The sequence below is a fragment of the Oncorhynchus clarkii genome, chromosome 30, assembly GCF_045791955.1.
Source record: "Oncorhynchus clarkii lewisi isolate Uvic-CL-2024 chromosome 30, UVic_Ocla_1.0, whole genome shotgun sequence".
NCBI lineage: Eukaryota > Metazoa > Chordata > Actinopteri > Salmoniformes > Salmonidae > Oncorhynchus > Oncorhynchus clarkii.
Genome location: NC_092176.1, coordinates 17,824,666 through 17,841,676, shown reverse-complemented (window position 1 = coordinate 17,841,676; position 17,011 = coordinate 17,824,666). Strand labels below are relative to the sequence as shown.

The following is a 17,011-nucleotide window of genomic DNA, read 5'->3' as shown; positions in this document are numbered from 1 at the left end:
CATGTTCTCCCACTTAAAAAGATGAGAGGCCTGTAATTTTCATCATAGGTACACTTCAACTATGACAGACAAAATAAAATAAAATTCCAGAAAATCACATTGTAGGATTTTTAATGAATCTATTTGCAAATTATGGTGGAAAATAAGTATTTGGTCACCTACAAGCAAGCAAGATTTCTGGCTCTCACAGACCTGTAACTTCTTCTTTAAGAGGCTCCTCTGTCCTCCACTCGTTACCTGTATTACTGGCACCTGTTTGAACTTGTTATCAGTATAAAAGACACCTGTCCACAACCTCAAACAGTCACACTCCAAACTCCACTATGGCCAAGACCAAAGAGCTGTCAAAGGACACCAGAAACAAAATTGTAGACCTGCACCAAGCTGGTCTGGAACATGCTGCTGTACACGTCTATCCAGAGCATCCCAAACATGCTCAATGGTTGACATGTCTAGTGAGTATGCAGACCATGGAAGAACTGGGACTTTTTCAGCTTCCAGGAATTGTGTACAGATCCATGCGACATGGGGCCATGCGTTATCATGCTTAAACATGAGGTGATGGTGGTGGATAAATGGAATGATATCTCTGTGTATTCAAATTGCCATCGATAAAATGCAATTGTGTTCGTTGTACGTAGCTTATGCCTGCCCATGCCATAACCCCGCCACCATCTGCCCGGTACAGTTGAAACCGGGATTAATCCGTGAAGAGCACACTTCTCCAGTGTGACAGTGGCAATTTGAAGGTGAGCATTTGCCCACTGAAGTTGGTTATGACACAGGTCAAAACCCTGGTGAGGAAGATAAGCATGCTGATTAGCTTCCCTGAGACCCGTTTCTGACAGTTTGTGCAGAAATTCTTCAGTTGTGCAAACCCACAGTTGTAGTTAACTAGTGATTATGTGAAGATTGATTGTTTTTTTTATAAGATAAGTTTAATGGTAGCTAGCAACTTATCTTGGCTCCTTGCAGCCACAAGGTCCTTTTGATGCTGCACTCGCATAACAGATGGTCAGCCTGTGGCTGGTTTCAGTCGGTCCCGCAGGGGAAGATGCTGGATGTGGAGATCCTGGGCTGGCGTAATTATACGTGGTCTGTGGTTTTGAGGACGGTTGGAGGTATTGCTAATTTCCCTAAAACAACATTGGGGGTATGGTAGAGAAATGAACATGCAACAGCTCTGGTGGACATTCCTGCAGTCAGTTGTGGCATTGTGCTGTGTGACCTTTTATTGTCCCCAGCAGAAGGTGCACCTGTGTAATGATCATGATGTTTAATCAGCTTATTGATATGCCACACCTGTCAGGTGGATGGATTATCTTGGCAATGGAAAAATACTCACTAACAGGGATGTAAACAAATTTGTGCACAACATTGGAGCGAAATTAGCTTTTTGTGCATATGAAACATTTGTGATCTTTAATTTCAGCTCATGAAACATGGGACCAACACTTTACATGTTGCATTTATATTTTTGTTCAGCATAAATAAAGCTCTGGAGTTCAGACTTTGTGTCATAGCAGTTTATCATTGACCTGTGACCTATGACCTCTATCCCTTAGTAAAGGGGGCAAATGGGCAGCTGTGCTGTGTCATATTCTGAGCCCCCTGCCCCAGGTCCTCTGCCCCCCTGTCTCTCCATAGCAGCCAGTGACCTGTAAGTATGTATGGAGTTTAGGTTTTGACCCAGAAGATACTTACTCACATGCATGCACCTGGTTTGCACTGTTTGGATGCACTAACCTGCTGGAGAGGCACATCCTGAAGGCAGTCCTCCTGATTTGTCTGTGGCACGGAGCTGGGACACCCAGCAAAGTTACTTATTAACAAGGATGCTGTCAGTCAGGTGTCTAACAGTGCTGACTGATCCAACACTTGTTCAGTGATGAAAGTGGAGAAGAGACATGTAAAGACGGTCAGTGATGTAGGCCTAGTCTGTGGAATGGTGCTATGGTAGCGAACCTTTTTTGTTGAGTGAGGCTGAAATTTTGCTCTTTAGTCAGTCAACTAATGAGCCAATAAAGATGAAATACTGACTAGCTGCTGTGTGTTTGTATTCGTCTCCACGTCGTTGGTTGGTGGGATGGAATGATGTGTTGGTGATTTAAGGCTAGCAGTCCTTTTGAAGGCATGCTGTTTTTCTCCAATACTTGGTTGACATGAATGGTATTTCCCGCCTGAAATTAACATGTCCTCTACTCAAGCATGGTCTGTGCACACAAACTGATTTAGTTTTTCCTAACCTTCGAATGTGCCTGCTGAAGGAGTAAAGGAAAAGACCGGTGTCTTCATATCATAACTCATGGCAAAATACCCAGCCAATAGAATGACTTTGCAAACGTTACCAACTAATTCTCACCTTGATAGTATAACGATCATGTTCTCATTTGTAGATGAGCCTAGTGTACGTACAGTGCATTCGGAAAGTTTTCAGACCCCTTCCCTTTTTCCACATTTTGTTATGTTACAGCCTTATTCTAAAATGGATTAAATAAAACATTTTCCTCATCAATCTTCACACAATACCCCATAATGACACAGTGAGAACAGGTTTTTAGAAAATTGTGTTAATTTATAAAATAAAAAAAGAGGTATTCAGACCCTTTGCTATGAGACTCAAAATTGAGCTCAGGTGCATCCTGTTTCCATTGATCATCCTTGATATGTTTCTACAACTTGATTGTAGGCTGTGGTACCTGTGGTAAATTCAATTGATTGGACATGATTTGGAAAGGCACACACCTGTGTATAAGCACAGTTGACAGGACATGTCAGAGCAAAAACCAAGCCATGAGGTTGAAGGAATTATCCATAGAGCTCTGAGACAGGATTATGTAGAGGCACAGATCTGGGGAAGGGCACCAAAACATTTCTTCAGCATTGAAGGACCCCAAGAACACAGTGGCCTCCATCATTCTTAAATGGAATAAATTTGGAGCCACCAAGACTCTCTTCCTAGATCTGTCCCTCTGGGCAAACTGAGCCATCAGAGGAGAAGGGCCTTGATCAGGGAGGTGACCAAGAACCCGATGGTTACTCTGACAGAGCTCCAGAGTTCCTCTGTGGAGATGGGAGAACCTTCCAGAAGAATAACCATTTCTGCACCAACCAGGCCTTTATGGTAAATTGGCCAGATGGAAGCCACTCCTCAGTAAAAGGGACATGACAGCCTACTTTAAGCCTATGTATTTAACCTTTAACTAGGCAAGTCAGTTAAAAAACAATTCTTATTGTTACTGCATTCCCCAGCCAAACCCAGACGATGCTGGGCCAATTGTCCACCTCCCTATGGGACTCCCAATCATGGCGAGTTTTGATACAGCCTGGAATGTAGTGGCGCCTCTAGCACTGAGATGCAGTGCCTTAGACCACTGCGCCACATGGGAGCCCACTTGGAGTTTGCCTACTTTGAACCATGGTGGTGGCAGCATCATACTGTGGGGATGTTTTCAGGTGGCAGGGACTGGGAGACTAGTCATAATTGAGGGAAAGATGAATGGACCAAAGTACAGAGATCCTTGATGAAAACATGCTCCAGATTGCTCAGGACCTCAGACTGTGGCGAAGGTTCACCTTCCAACAGGACAATGATCTTATCCACACAGCCAAGACAACGCAGGAGTGGCTTTGGGAAAAGTCTCAATGTCCTTGAGTGGCCCGGTCTTGAACCCGATCGAACATCTCTTTAGAGACCTGAAAATAGCTGTGCAGCGATGCTCCCCATCCAACCTGACAGAGCTTGGGAGGATCTGCAGAGAAGAATGGGAGAAGCTCCACAAATACAGGTGTGCCAAGCTTGTAGCGTCATACCCAAGAAGACTCGAGGCTGTAATCAAAGCCAAAAGTGCTTCAACAAAGTACTGAGTAAAGGGTCTGAACACTTATGTAAATGTTATATTTCAGTTTATTTTTTTAAAATAAATGTTCAAAAATGCCTAACAGTTTTTGCTTTTTCATTATGGGATATTGTGTGTAGATTGAATATTTTTTCCCCCTCATCAATCAATTTTAGAATAAGGCTAACGTAACAATGTGGAATAAGTCAAGGGGTCTGAATACTTTCCGAATGCACTGCATCGTCCCTTGTCCTCAGTCCTACATCATCGTCTCCCTTTTTCTCTCCCTGCTCATCTTTTTCTAATGCACATTCTCTTCTCTCTTTCAATGCCTTCCTCTCGTCCCCCCTGTCCCTCTCACAGAGAAGCTGATTGAGGGACTGAAGTCCCCTGAGACATCTCTGCTGCTCCCTGACCTTTTACCCCTGGCTGACCCCTTCAGCAGCTCTGCAGAGGGCAACAGCAATGGTAACAGGCTCTTCTGCCTGTCTGCATGCCTTCCTCTCCCCTTCCTGTATCCTCTCCACACATGAGAGATGTTTCAGGTTGTTTATGAACTGAAGTCCGTCTCATCTACCTTTATTCTCTGGAGCTGGGAGCTCTTTGGTTTCCTCTCTTCTCATTCATTTCCTTATCTGACCGTGTCTCCTCCTCTTTCATCAGCAGTGAAGGCTGAGATGTGTGTGGACTCTCTCATCCCGGGCCTGGATACAGTCTCAGCCAGCCTGCAAGGTTAGTGCCCTGTACTGTACCTTACTGTTCTTACCACACATTTGTGTCAGCCTTAAATAATATAGGCAATGTTATTACATAACCACTTGGCTTGCATTAATTAATATGACGTGTGCTCTGTGTGGTGCCACAAGGTAATGAGTTATTGGGATAACACTAAGATTGCATGTTTTTTTTTCTGGTACCAACATTATACAGGGATATGATTCTTAGTTCAGGAGCTCTGTTGCTGTTTCCTTTGTGTTAACTATTGCTTGGTGTTGAAAGGACCAGGTAATTTATCAGTAACCTGCGCAAACATACCCTGCCAAGGATAGCTGACAGGTTTCCCTGCACCAAATTAATATTCCCTGTCGCCATTTCTTCAATACTGTCTGGAGCGGTTGCGACAGTGAGTGTCTAGGTTTATTGCAATGATCCGTTGCCATGATGTACTCTTGAGGGCGAACAGGAAAACATTTGCAGTGCACTTGCTGATTCCGCTCCAGATAAACTTGAGCACAGTGTGAATATTTGTGTCATGACTGACATTCCCCAGTGAATGTAGGCTGGATCTGGGGGCAAGGCCGCTACTGCTGAGCGATAGAGCGTGTCTGCTGCCCCTGAGTTTGACCTCTCAACATCACGCAGTAGGCAGTTTTTCCCTCCTCTCCCACCTTTTGGTAGTAGTGTCAATCTGCTCCTCTAGAGGGCACCAATGGTCCTGTCATTGGTCCAACTCCTACATACAGCAAAGTACCACTACTAGTCTGGGGTTTGATCAGGGGATATCTACTTTGAGGATGGACATACAGTACCAGTCAAAAGTTTGGAAGCACCTACTCATTCCAGGGTCTGTCTTGATTTTATTTTTGTACTATTTTCTACATTGTAGAATAATAGTGAAGACATCAAATCTATGAAATAACACATGGAATCATGTAGTAACCAAAAAAGTGTTAAACATATCAAAATATATTTTATATTTGAGATTCTTCAAAGTAGCCACCCTTTACCATGATAACAGCTTTGCACACTCTTGGCATTCTCTCAACCAACTTCATGAGGTAGTCACCTGGAATGCATTTCAATTAACAGGTGTGCCTTGTAAAAAGTTAATATGTGGACTATCATTCCTTCTTAATGTGTTTGAGCCAATCAGTTGTGTTGTGACAAGGTAGGGATAATATACAGAAGATAGCTGTATTTGGTAAAATATCAAATCCATATTATGGCAAGAACAGCTCAAATAAGCAAAGAGAAATGACAGTCCATTATTTTAAGACATGGTCAGACAATCTGGAAAATGTCAAGAACTTAAAGTTAATTCAAGTGCAGTCGCAAAAACCATCAAGCACCATGAATAAACTGGCGCTCATGAGGACCGCCACAGGAATGGAAGACACAGAGTTACCTCTACTGCAGAGGATAAGTTCATTAGAGTTTTAACAGAACCTCCGATAGAACCCAAATAAATGCTTCAGAGTTTAAGTAACAGACACATCTCAACATCAACTGTTCAGAGGAGACTGCGTGAATCAGGCCTTCATGGTCAAATTCCTGAAAAGAAACCACTACTAAAGGACACCAGTAATAAGAAGATACTTGCTTGGACCAAGAGACACGAGCAATGGACATTAGATTGGTGGAAATCTGTCCTTTGGTTTGGTGAGTCCAAATTTGAGATTTTTGGTTCCGACCGCCGTGTCTTTGTGAAACGCAGAGTAGATGAATGGATGATCTCTGCATGAGCGGTTCCCACCGTGAAGCATGGAGGAGGTATGATTGTGTGGGGGTGCTTTTCTGGTGGCACTGTCAGTGATTTTATTTAGAATTCAAGGCACACTTAACCAGCATGGCTACCACAGAATTCTGCAGCGATACGCCATCCCATCTGGTTTGCGCATAGTCCCACTATCATTTGTTTTTCAACAGGACAATGACCCAACACACCTCCAGGCTGTGTAAGGGCTATTTGACCAAGAAGGAGAGTGATGGAGTGCTGCATCAGATGACCTGGCCTACACAATCACCCAACCTCAACCCAATTGAGATTGGGATGAGTTGGACCGCAGAGTGAAGGAAAAGCAGCCAACAAGTGCTCAGCATATGTGGGAACTCCTTCAAGATGGTTGGAAAAGCATTCGAGGTGAAGCTGGTTAAGAGTGTGCAAAGCTGTCAAGGCAATTTTGTAGTTTTGATGTCTTCACTATTATTCTACAATGTAGACAATAGTGCAAATAAAGAAAACCCTTGAATGAGTAGGCGTGTCCAAACTTTTGACTGGTACTGTATTTCTGAGAGTGTGAAGCTCATTTTGGTCTAAACTATTTTCTGTGCTTAGGCTAATGGGCTTTCATTTTCGTTCCTTCTTCCTCCCATCTTAACCCCTGGCCTCCGCTCCCTCAGACTCTCTGGCTGGAGAGGACTCTCTGCTGGGCTGCTCTCTGCTATCTCACACCTCCACCCCTGGGGATCAAACTATCTGTGCACCACCCTCCTCCTGCTCCTCTGCCCCTACTGGCTCTGCTTCTTGTCTGGACAAGCTAGCTCCAGTCTCATTTGGCACTGCCCAGACATCTGCTGGTAAGACCTCTCTCCAGCTGTCATATATCGTATACCTGTGGTGAAACTCCTCACAGCAAGTCTGACCTCTGATCACAGTACCACAGACCTGCAATATCGCTCAGCTGTAACACCCAGTCAGACTACTAATATATACATGTTCAAAGCCAAGCAACCTTTGAATGGATGATGTTAAACTACCCAGTTAACTCTCATATTACTCATATCAACATGAACTATATCATTTCAACTGGGGAATGAGATATTGAGACAGACATGTTGGCAGCCTGTATCAAAGGGCCCTTTCTTTGTAGCGCTATACAGCTGCCACAACATTGTGGGACCTTCTGCAGACCCTTGACTCATTTACAAAAGCCACATCAGATGCATGGCTTAGTACTAATGCTGTGACTGCTCTGGCTGCGTCTGTCTCTGTACTCCCTGCACTCTCCCCTCCTCCCTCGCTCTCTTCTGGGCTGCGCTAACCTCCCCCTCCATCACCCCTTCACCTCCTCTCCTCCACCTGCAGAATCTGCTTACCTCATGTTGGGCTTCCAGCCGCCCGAGGCTGGGGAGAAGGGCACTGAGGACGAGTTTGACCCCATCCCTGTGCTCATCTCCAAACACTCCAACAACCAAGGTATGTAAGGCAGGCCAGCAGTGTGTAGTTAGGGTTGGATCTATGTGTCTCATTGATCCGCACAGAGGATCAAAGTACTGTTCTGTTTGAGCTGCCTTCCTCAACCCACATAACTGCCAGGGGACCACGAATGAGCACAGCCATTACTGAAAAACCCTAGCTAACACCTTAGTTCATCACTTACACCTGCTGAGAGCAACCATGGCTGGATGTGCTGTAACATTAACTAGCCCTCCCCATCCTAGCATGATTTCACATCAGTGTGTTTCTCATTTGACTTTTCACTGGTTGAACTTTGCCAATAAGAATTGGCAGTTCCGATCAACGGCAGGCACCATTATGCAGTTGTTTTATACAGTCTGTCAGAACAGAAGCACCAAAGGCAGAGCATTAAGCCATCTTTTAAGAGTAGTGTCTTCTAGAGGTTAGGACGACATACAAGATGTCCTCCTCCCAGCACTCTTTCCCTGAAATGCTGCGGCTGCATATAGATAATCTTGGCTTACTTTCTCTCTTTTCTTCTCTTTCTACCCGTCTTCCTCATTCACTCCTTTATGCTCCTGTCATCCCACCCTCTCTCCTGTCCTATTTTATTTCACCAACTCTCAATTCTTTGCTAAGCTGTCCTTTCTCCTATTCTCTCTCAAATACTCTCTAAATATTACTCTCTCCCGCTGGTTCCCCTTTCTCCCACTTCTCTCTTCCTTGCTCCGTCCATGTCCTCCTCTCTCTCTGTCCCTCTCTCTTTCTGGCACGTTTCAGGTGGTCACTCGCGCAGCAACAGTGGCACTTCAGAGTCCAGCATCCCCAACTTGGCCCGCTCCCTTCTGCTGGTGGATCAGCTCATCGACCTCTAGGGGGTGGGAGAGAGAGGTCGAAGGGGCAGCTTGCAGTCGTAACATGATGGGGAGAGGGGGCAGCAGAGGCACTTATGTAGCACCTTGCAAGGTGAAATGGAGGAGTTTTAGTGTGGACTAGAGAATACTTTCTCTGGTGTGCCTCCGTGCCCCCGCCTCCATCTCTTGCTTTCTTGATACGCTGGTTTCAAACCATTCATCCTGGCCGTTGGCATTCCCATGTTGGTAGCAACATGGCATTAACTCCCCGTCCTGACAGACTGTCTGCTTCTGTCTTGGCTGCACTGTGGTCTTTATCACGCTGTCATCCATCTGTCAACATTCCTCTTTGTCCTGCCTTGCGGTTTCAACCCCACGCTATTCACATACTGCCTGGCTTGCCCATAACCCCATTGGCTTTGCTGTTTTACAATGTTTGATCAGGGTTTATGCAAACGTATGTGTCCCAGGTCTGACCATGTAACACAGCAGTATAGTACTTCTATCTCTCCTAGCTATCTGTATGCACTCTTCCTGTAGCAGCTATGACCATGTCTAGTCATTAGAGCAAAGCAGGCCTTTAGGAAAGCAGACGCTGACTGAACTATCACGAGCTGCTTGCATGGGCCATACAGATGAGACCAATGAGCTGTCAGTCCTTAGGCTCCTGCTGTGTTTTTAACTTTTCTCAAACTGCTGTGGTTCACCGGTGCCCCCTGGGAATGTTTGGCTGTCTGTTGCAAATGGTCGAAGATGTCTGTCATTCTGAGGTCAAAAGCGCTTCTGCAACATGCCCTGTTATGGTGGACATCTACAGGCTGTGTCTAGCTACCCCAAAACTGCCTCTGATTGTCTGGTCTTCTACAACAACCATCTCCTTGACTGCACAACCATGTTTATCTTGGCTGTGCTTTATGTAAGAGATTTAAAATAAAAAATGTATCTGAACACGGGATTATTGTTCCCGTGTTGTGCATTTCCTGTAGTTTAAGGTCATATTGAGCTGGTGCATTTAGCCTCTTACTATACCTCTAAGTATAATAATTATCTGGAAAGGTTGACTCATTCGTGGTATTATTCTAAATGTGTGTAATTCATTTGAATGCCCTCGTCTTCTTGGTCATACTGTACATTAAGACGGGTGCTCAAGACATTTCTCTCTTGGGCAGAATGCATGCTAACCAGTTATTGATCATGTGTATTCCAATAAGAGTTTTATCGTGGCTATTCTGTTTGATTTGGGTTTCTGTCCTCGGCCCATTGGCAAGGCTAACAGATCTACTTTTCCCAGAATGTGAGAGAGAAGTCCCATGAGTCCCATATTGAGCATGAATACAGCTGAACAGTGCAATGGTTGTGTATCTCATTGGTTGTTTAGTGAGGGTCAGCTGATCTTTACCAGTGAGCCAGGAGAGTGAGAAGTAGGGTCAGCTGATCTTTACCAGTGAGCCAGCAAAGTGAGAAGTAGGGTCAGCTGATCTTTACCAGTGAGCCAGCAGTGAAAAGTAGGGTCAGCTGATCTTTACCAGTGAGCCAGGAGAGTGAGAAGTAGGGTCAGCTGATCTTTACCAGTGAGCCAGGAGAGTGAGAAGTAGGGTCAGCTGATCTTTACCAGTGAGCCAGCAGAGTGAGAAGTAGGGTCAGCTGATCTTTACCAGTGAGCCAGCAGAGTGAGAAGTAGGGTCAGCTGATCTTTACCAGTGAGCCAGCAGAGTGAGAAGTACGGTCAGCTGATCTTTACCAGTGAGCCAGCAGAGTGAGAAGTAGGGTCAGCTGATCTTTACCAGTGAGCCAGCAGAGTGAGAAGTAGGGTCAGCTGATCTTTACCAGTGAGCCAGGAGAGTGAGAAGTAGGTGCAGCTGAGCTTGGGTTTTGTCTGCTTGTGTTGTGCTGGTGTTGTCCTACAGCCAATCACAGTTTCTCTTTTTGTTCCATGTGTCTCTGTTGCACATTTCATCCTCATCATTAATCTCCCTTCTTTCCAATCTACTCATCCATACTACACAAACACACACATACACCTTGATGTTGCTTGTGTATAGTGTAATGATCTGGACAAATATCCATAACCAACTCGTATGTATATAGAACCACTATTTCCTCGTTCTCCCATTGTAAAGAAGTAGTTAAAGTATACTGAACAAGAATAGAAACGCAACATGCAACAATTTCAACGATTTACAGTTCATATAAGGAAATCGGTAAATTTTAATAAATCCATTAGGCCCTACTCTATGGACTTCACATGGCTGGGTAGGGGTGCACCCACTGGGGAGCCAGGCCAAGCCAATCATAATGAGTTTTCCCCCACAAAAGGGCTTTATTCCAGACAGAAATACTCTGCAGGTATAGAGCTTCTTGATATGCCTCACCTGTCAGGTGGATGAATTGTCTTGGCAAAGGAAAAAGGTTTACGAACAGGGATGTAAACAAATTTGTGTACAAAAGTTTAAAGTAATATGCTTTTTGTGCACATTGAACATTTGGGGATATTTTATTTCAGCTCACGAAATATGGGACCAACACTTTACATGTTGCGTTTTATATTTTTTATCAGTATACATTTTAAAGTGCTTCATATTTAAAGACCTATCATAATATGAATACATGTGACAGTGCTATAGAATGAATGAATGTATGAAGTGAGTATCAATATGAAATATATACAATTCATAAGTACATATTATAGGTAAATGAAAAAAGTTTATTTCTGTGTATTCTTTATGGGGCTGTATTTAAGAGTGCAAAGATATTGTGTCCCTCCTATTTGTCCAAAGTATTTTTGTCTATCCTTGGTCTTGTGGGAGACTATTTCAGCATAGGGAAGCCACTAGCCCCATGGTTTTAGCGATCTTAATTTGGTGGTGTTCTGAGAACAGCTCTGTGCTTGTGACTTGCCTTATTGGGGTATTATCTTAAACCTTCATCCTTGGTTTTCCCATAGTTTTTCCTGGTTTGATTTTCTTCCTCTGAGCTGTAGTTTATTTAACAACAGAGTCCCCTCCCTCTGAAAACAGGGCTTATGACGGAAGGGTCTTCCTGATATCTCTGTCCTTTCCTCCTCCTTTACTGTTAACCCCTAAATGCATCAAACAAGCTAAGCTATATCGCCTACCTACTTACACGTTACAATGCAGTCTCATTTGTTGGAAACAGAACCAAAATGTGTCTTACTCTTGACACATCATCATCCTCCCAGCCAGCATAATCAGGTGATATAATTTACTACATTGTACCCACACTTGATTTACCTGAGGAATATTCAAATTAGATGATACAATGTTTCAGAAACTAAACTGAAATGCAACCCATCTAAGAACTCAACTCCACAAAATGCATTTATTCAATTTCAAAAAGTATTGTTTCCATACTTGGAAAATAGACAAAGCAAAAATATAAATTTCAATTTGAGGTGTTACTGCTAGTATCGCATACTTTAAGTTGAAGTTAATTTCTTCGTTTTTTTTTACTTTGAAGTAAAAATGTGTTTTACCCCTCTCCAAACCATATATTGTTCAGTAAGTAGAAATTGGGCTGTGGCTTTTGAAGAGTGTCTGGAGAATCAGTAAAACTACTCTTATTTTGTTTTTCTCCGATCTACTTGTACAGTCTTTTGCAGGTTTAGGTGTGGCTAACCTATGCAATTCTACAGTAGTGCTCATATTATCCTTAGACACCACAGTGCTGTATTCAGTAGAGGTCTAGCCTTGCCAGTAGAATTTGACTTGTGTTGCTGTGAAACTGATGTCCCTAGTGTGTTTGCTGGGGCAAATATATGAACACTGTTGTACTGCGCAAACAGCAGTTGTCCATATGTGAAAGCACAGAGCTATTATCTAGCGTATACCTTATATTTTTATGAAATGAGAAAAATATTCAAAAAGAAAGGGACATTAAATAAACATCTGAATGTAACTCTAGTCTCCTTGGTGTATTTTTCAATTCATCAGTAGGAAATTAAGTTCAATATATGGTGGTGTTATGAGATAATTGAAAGAGCAAGTATAGGTGGATAACACATCAGTCTTTTGCTTAGTCACACCCACATAATTCACTAACCTAAAAATGTCCAAGGCTCACACTTAAGACAGAAAACACAATCTGCTGTCAGTTTGCCAGTTTATGAATGCATTAATAGCTTTCGGAAGCCTTTTTTCCTCCTTTCGCCCTATCTCAGTACAGTATGGAAATGCTCACTCATCCTATTATGCCTTGGTCCTAGACTGAGCACCTAACACACACTGCACTCTTACATGGGGTTTGAGTACTCTCACACACCTAACTTCTTGCCTTTCAATCCACTGGAAGGTTGAGTATCTTAGAGCTACAGTTCCACCTCTTCTCTTACTCACACCCTGCCCAACTCTTTGCCCTCTGGCTGACTCTGAACTGTGCCCTAAATGGCTGCCACTAACCCTCTCCCCCTGGAGCTGCCGGCTAACTCCTGCTACCTGCACTACCAAGGTAAGACTGCCCCTGTTTCTGTCGCTCTCTGTCTGTCTGCTCCTGTCAATCTCACTCTCTGCTGGTACTCCAGTGAGTCCTCTCACTCTACCTTGTTTCCACGGGTCCATTTGCTCCTTATCAAGTCCCTATATCTTTATATAACTTACCAATAAAGAACCTAAATCTTCCAGTATTACTCTTTGTAGTGGTGCGTGGAATTGTTTTGGTGAGGGGTTGTGTGTCTGCTTAGAGTATGTTGGAGATCTCCTGAAAAACAAGTGGAAACAATGTATTTTTTTGTTGTAGTGATAGCGCTGAATAGTCGTCGTCTGTCGCGTTGTGTTCATTGTGTTGTACAGAGTAGATCATGTTGTGTTTTTGGAGTCGTGCTGTGCTGGCTTGCTGCTGTTGGACCATTGTGCTGTTGTTGCTGTTTCCATGGTGTTTACTTGTTTGTAGTAGAACTGTTGTACGTGTCATCTTTGGGAGTGGCCTATTGTGGCCTATGCTCTGTTAGACCAAAGGACCACAGACTGTGTAGTTCAAAGCTGAGAGAGGGTTTTCAATGTAAACTAAGTTGGAGTCTTAACCACCAGTCATCTTGTCTCAGTGTACACATCTTAAAGGGCAACTCCACCACTAACATCATTGTCATTATCTCCAGCACTATACTATTGTCTACATATGTGGAGATGGCACATTTCTATATTTTGTAGAAAAAAATACCTGATTTGTGGTGACGTGGGAAGTCAGAAAATACTCTCCTGGCGAGAAAATGACAGGTTTTTCTACTTTTAATCCTGCCCTGTGATGTCACAGATCATAGAAACGTGCCGTTTCCCCATAATGTAGACACTGGTAAGGTGCTGGAGACAATGGATGAGGTTGAAAAGTGGCAGAATTGTCCTTTTTAAGTCTCATCCTTTACTTTGTCTTCTCCCCTCTGCAGAGCTGAAAGGGGAGAGTAAAAGCCACGCTGTGCTAGACAAGGGGAGGTCAGAGATTGAGCTGCCTGAAGAAGGCCACAGAGCAGACCAGGGCTGTGTCCACTCCAGCGATGAGGAATTTGAGGAGGAAGACAAGAGAAAGGAGGAGCCATGCATGAGGGCCAGTGAGAGTGATGCGGTGGGCCATGACTGCAGTGGTTCCAGACCTTTGCTGCTGGATTCAGATGAAGAGGAGCACCGGTCTGAATTACACCTCCCACCCTCCCAGCCACGCCTATCACACCCACAACTCTCCACTCCCTCCCACCAACCTACCCCAGGCCCACATGTCCCATGCCAGAATAATTCCCAACAGATGCACCAGAAAGCCAGGGGGGGTGAGGTTGTCCCTGATGTCTTCTCCAAAGCCCCCTTCAAGGTTGGACAGGAAGAGGCAGGCGATGTGTTCGCAAATGCGCCGTTCCCACGTCCCCTTGTTGTGACTCAACAGCATCCAGATGTCTTCCTGCAGGCCCCCTTTGTGAAGCCCAAGACCCTCCACCCTCACCCAGCTGTGCTTTACCCTGTGGCCTCTGAAACAGCCCTCTTGAGCCAGGTGGCCCCGCAGCCTTTCCGCCCACAGGCCCTGGCCAAGTACTCCCGACACTTTCAAGGCCCATTGCCTCAGCAGCCTGTGACAGCTCAGAGGGTGTTGTCCAGCGTGAGCAGGCAGACTGCTGTGAGCTCAGTACCCGTGGGACCCTTACACTCCTGGACTTCAGAGGTGAGTGCAGTAGACCCCTTTGTCTCTGCGCCCTTTCACCTCAAGGCCCCGCAAGAGAAGCCCTGAAAGCTCCCATCCTTCCCTACAAAGCAGGGGAGCCAGCATTGGAGGCCACACCTGTGCACATTACACTAAAGCATACACACTGCATGCTGTCACCAGCACCGGGGCTGGGCTGCAGGGTGGCATAGAACTCTTAAGATCTTATCCCTTACAAACCCGGAAAGGTCTTGAAATTGCGCACGGTCATCATTGCACTTTTTTGCTGCATTAGAATAGAGGTTCTAGTCAGTCTCAGTTATCCCTGTGCTGGTAGCTGTCATATCCTTTGGTATGCACAGAGGATATGGCAGTTGTTTTTTTCTGCCTACCTCAGTTTGTCCTCAGCTTTTCCATTTGAGCGAAAACATTGCTCAATTTAGAGAGCTTCTTGACGGGGGCCAGTGTTGGAGGTTTAGAATCAGACAGGACACACACACACACACACACATCCCCTGTTCTAGGGTTAACCGCTTAATGAAATTTGACCTTCTGCTCCTTTACTCAGTTCATTATCCATTGCTCGGTAAGGTCCAATAAGTATTCCCATGACAGCCCTGATCTCTGTGTGATGATGTCACTACTCATCCAGAGGTTATCCTCTCACAGGGGCCCAAGAAAGGCCTCCTGTATTGGTTCCTCTACGTGTCTTATATACCTGTTCTGTTCTGTTTGTTTTGGAAGTTATCTGATGACCATTTTAGCCTATTTAGTGGTGTATACTTTATACGAGGTAGGTTAATGTACATCTGGCGGTGCTGTCATATTTTTATCATTTATAATATTAATCCGATGCTGGATTATGTTGCACATGTCAAACTATAATGCATTATGAGTTGATATTTTAGCCTTTGTTTTGATCCAATCCTTCTTTTCACTTGTGTTTATGGTCACCTGACTCAGTGCTGCTAAAGTCAGCCTAAGGCATCTGTCACCTACTGTACATGCAGGGCATATAGTACAGAGCATACCTTACTGAGGCCAAAGGTCAGAGTTTCACCTTAAACCTGTCATCACTTGTGGGTGCCTCTGCTGTATGTAATTTGGTGTTAGTTGACTTTAATTTTGAACTGAGGTTGTTAATGTTGTAGCAGAGACGGCTTATAGAAGTCCTCAAATCTCACGACCAGCACTGTCGGCAAAGTCCCAGTCAGCACCTCCACTACACTCCGTCAGCATCTATTGTTAATGCTATGTAACTCTATGCACTCACATTCCACACCTGCTCATTCAATCATTTTCTTAAATAGCAAGCCTACATTCTACCTGCACTCGATTCAATAAGATTTGGAAACCTTTACAATCAGCAACCAATTCAACCTTTACAAATCAGCAACCCCTGTCAGAACATATCAGAATAACTAAAACCTTTGTGAAGCACCTCAAGCAAAACACACAACTTTCACCTGTGGCAAGTCAGACACACACTTCCCTACACATGCTCAAAAGACACAATGCCAAGTAAAGGGTCAACACATGGTTTCTTCATAAACCCATAAGCTTTCGCACTTCTACACCAGATTTTTCATTCCTTTTTTTATAGCCATATGAAATGCTGATATGGTATTCTGCTGACTATTGTAGAGTCTTGAAGCACTTTTCAATGTTTGCGATCCATTACATGACTTAGTGATGGTGTGGACCAATAGACTTTCTCAGCTACTTGATCCAAAGTAAGAATCCCTGTCTTAAAAGGAGAAATTATTCTGATTTGCTTTTTGTCATTCGTGATTACTCTTTGTATAACATGTTAATTCATCTGCCGTGCAAATGAAGACTGAACACCATCAGCAGCAATGATAATGTACTCTACAATTACATGTGTTGAGGTGACACAGCTTTCTGAAGTTGTTGAAATTGTTTTTTTTGTGTAGGTCCTTTCCTGGAAAACTTAAAAGCAGCATTTTTGTTTGATTTGTCTGACTGTAATATGTTGTGTAGTAAAGTGTGGTGGCTGATTCAACAGCAAGCCTCACCTGCTGAACCCTAAAGGCACCCATATCAAAATACTTGAGTCATGCAAAGCTTGCCATTCAACACCATATCTTGCGTCCTTGCGTAAAGATGAAGATGAATAAATGTATGCAAAACAAGTCAATCTCAGTTGTAATTTGTTGCATTTGTGTATCATGAGACGCACCCATATGCAATGTATGTTATAAGATGAACGTTCTCTACCTTGTGGTTATAGGTATGTATTACACTGAACTAAAATAAATGCAACA

The 17,011-nt window shown here is 43.9% G+C and overlaps 1 protein-coding gene across 11 annotated transcripts in view; it reads left to right on the top strand.

The window, feature by feature from the left end:
- LOC139390007 (AP2-associated protein kinase 1-like) overlaps nt 1-16,999 on the top strand; it is a 51,094-nt gene extending 34,095 nt beyond the window's left edge. For 2 of the 11 annotated variants that reach the window (XM_071137100.1, XM_071137097.1), the window contains 4 exons: nt 4,203-4,307; nt 4,503-4,571; nt 7,645-7,755; nt 13,987-16,999. In XM_071137100.1, the coding sequence (XP_070993201.1) occupies nt 4,203-4,307; nt 4,503-4,571; nt 7,645-7,755; nt 13,987-14,813 (1,112 nt within the window). In that variant the 3' untranslated portion in view covers nt 14,814-16,999. Of the gene's footprint in view, nt 1-4,202; nt 4,308-4,502; nt 4,572-6,959; nt 7,137-7,644; nt 7,756-13,986 lie in introns of all 11 variants that reach the window. The other 9 variants (XM_071137105.1, XM_071137102.1, XM_071137095.1 and 6 more) reach the window with 8 other exon arrangements.
- The last annotated feature ends 12 nt before the right edge of the window (nt 17,000-17,011 follow it).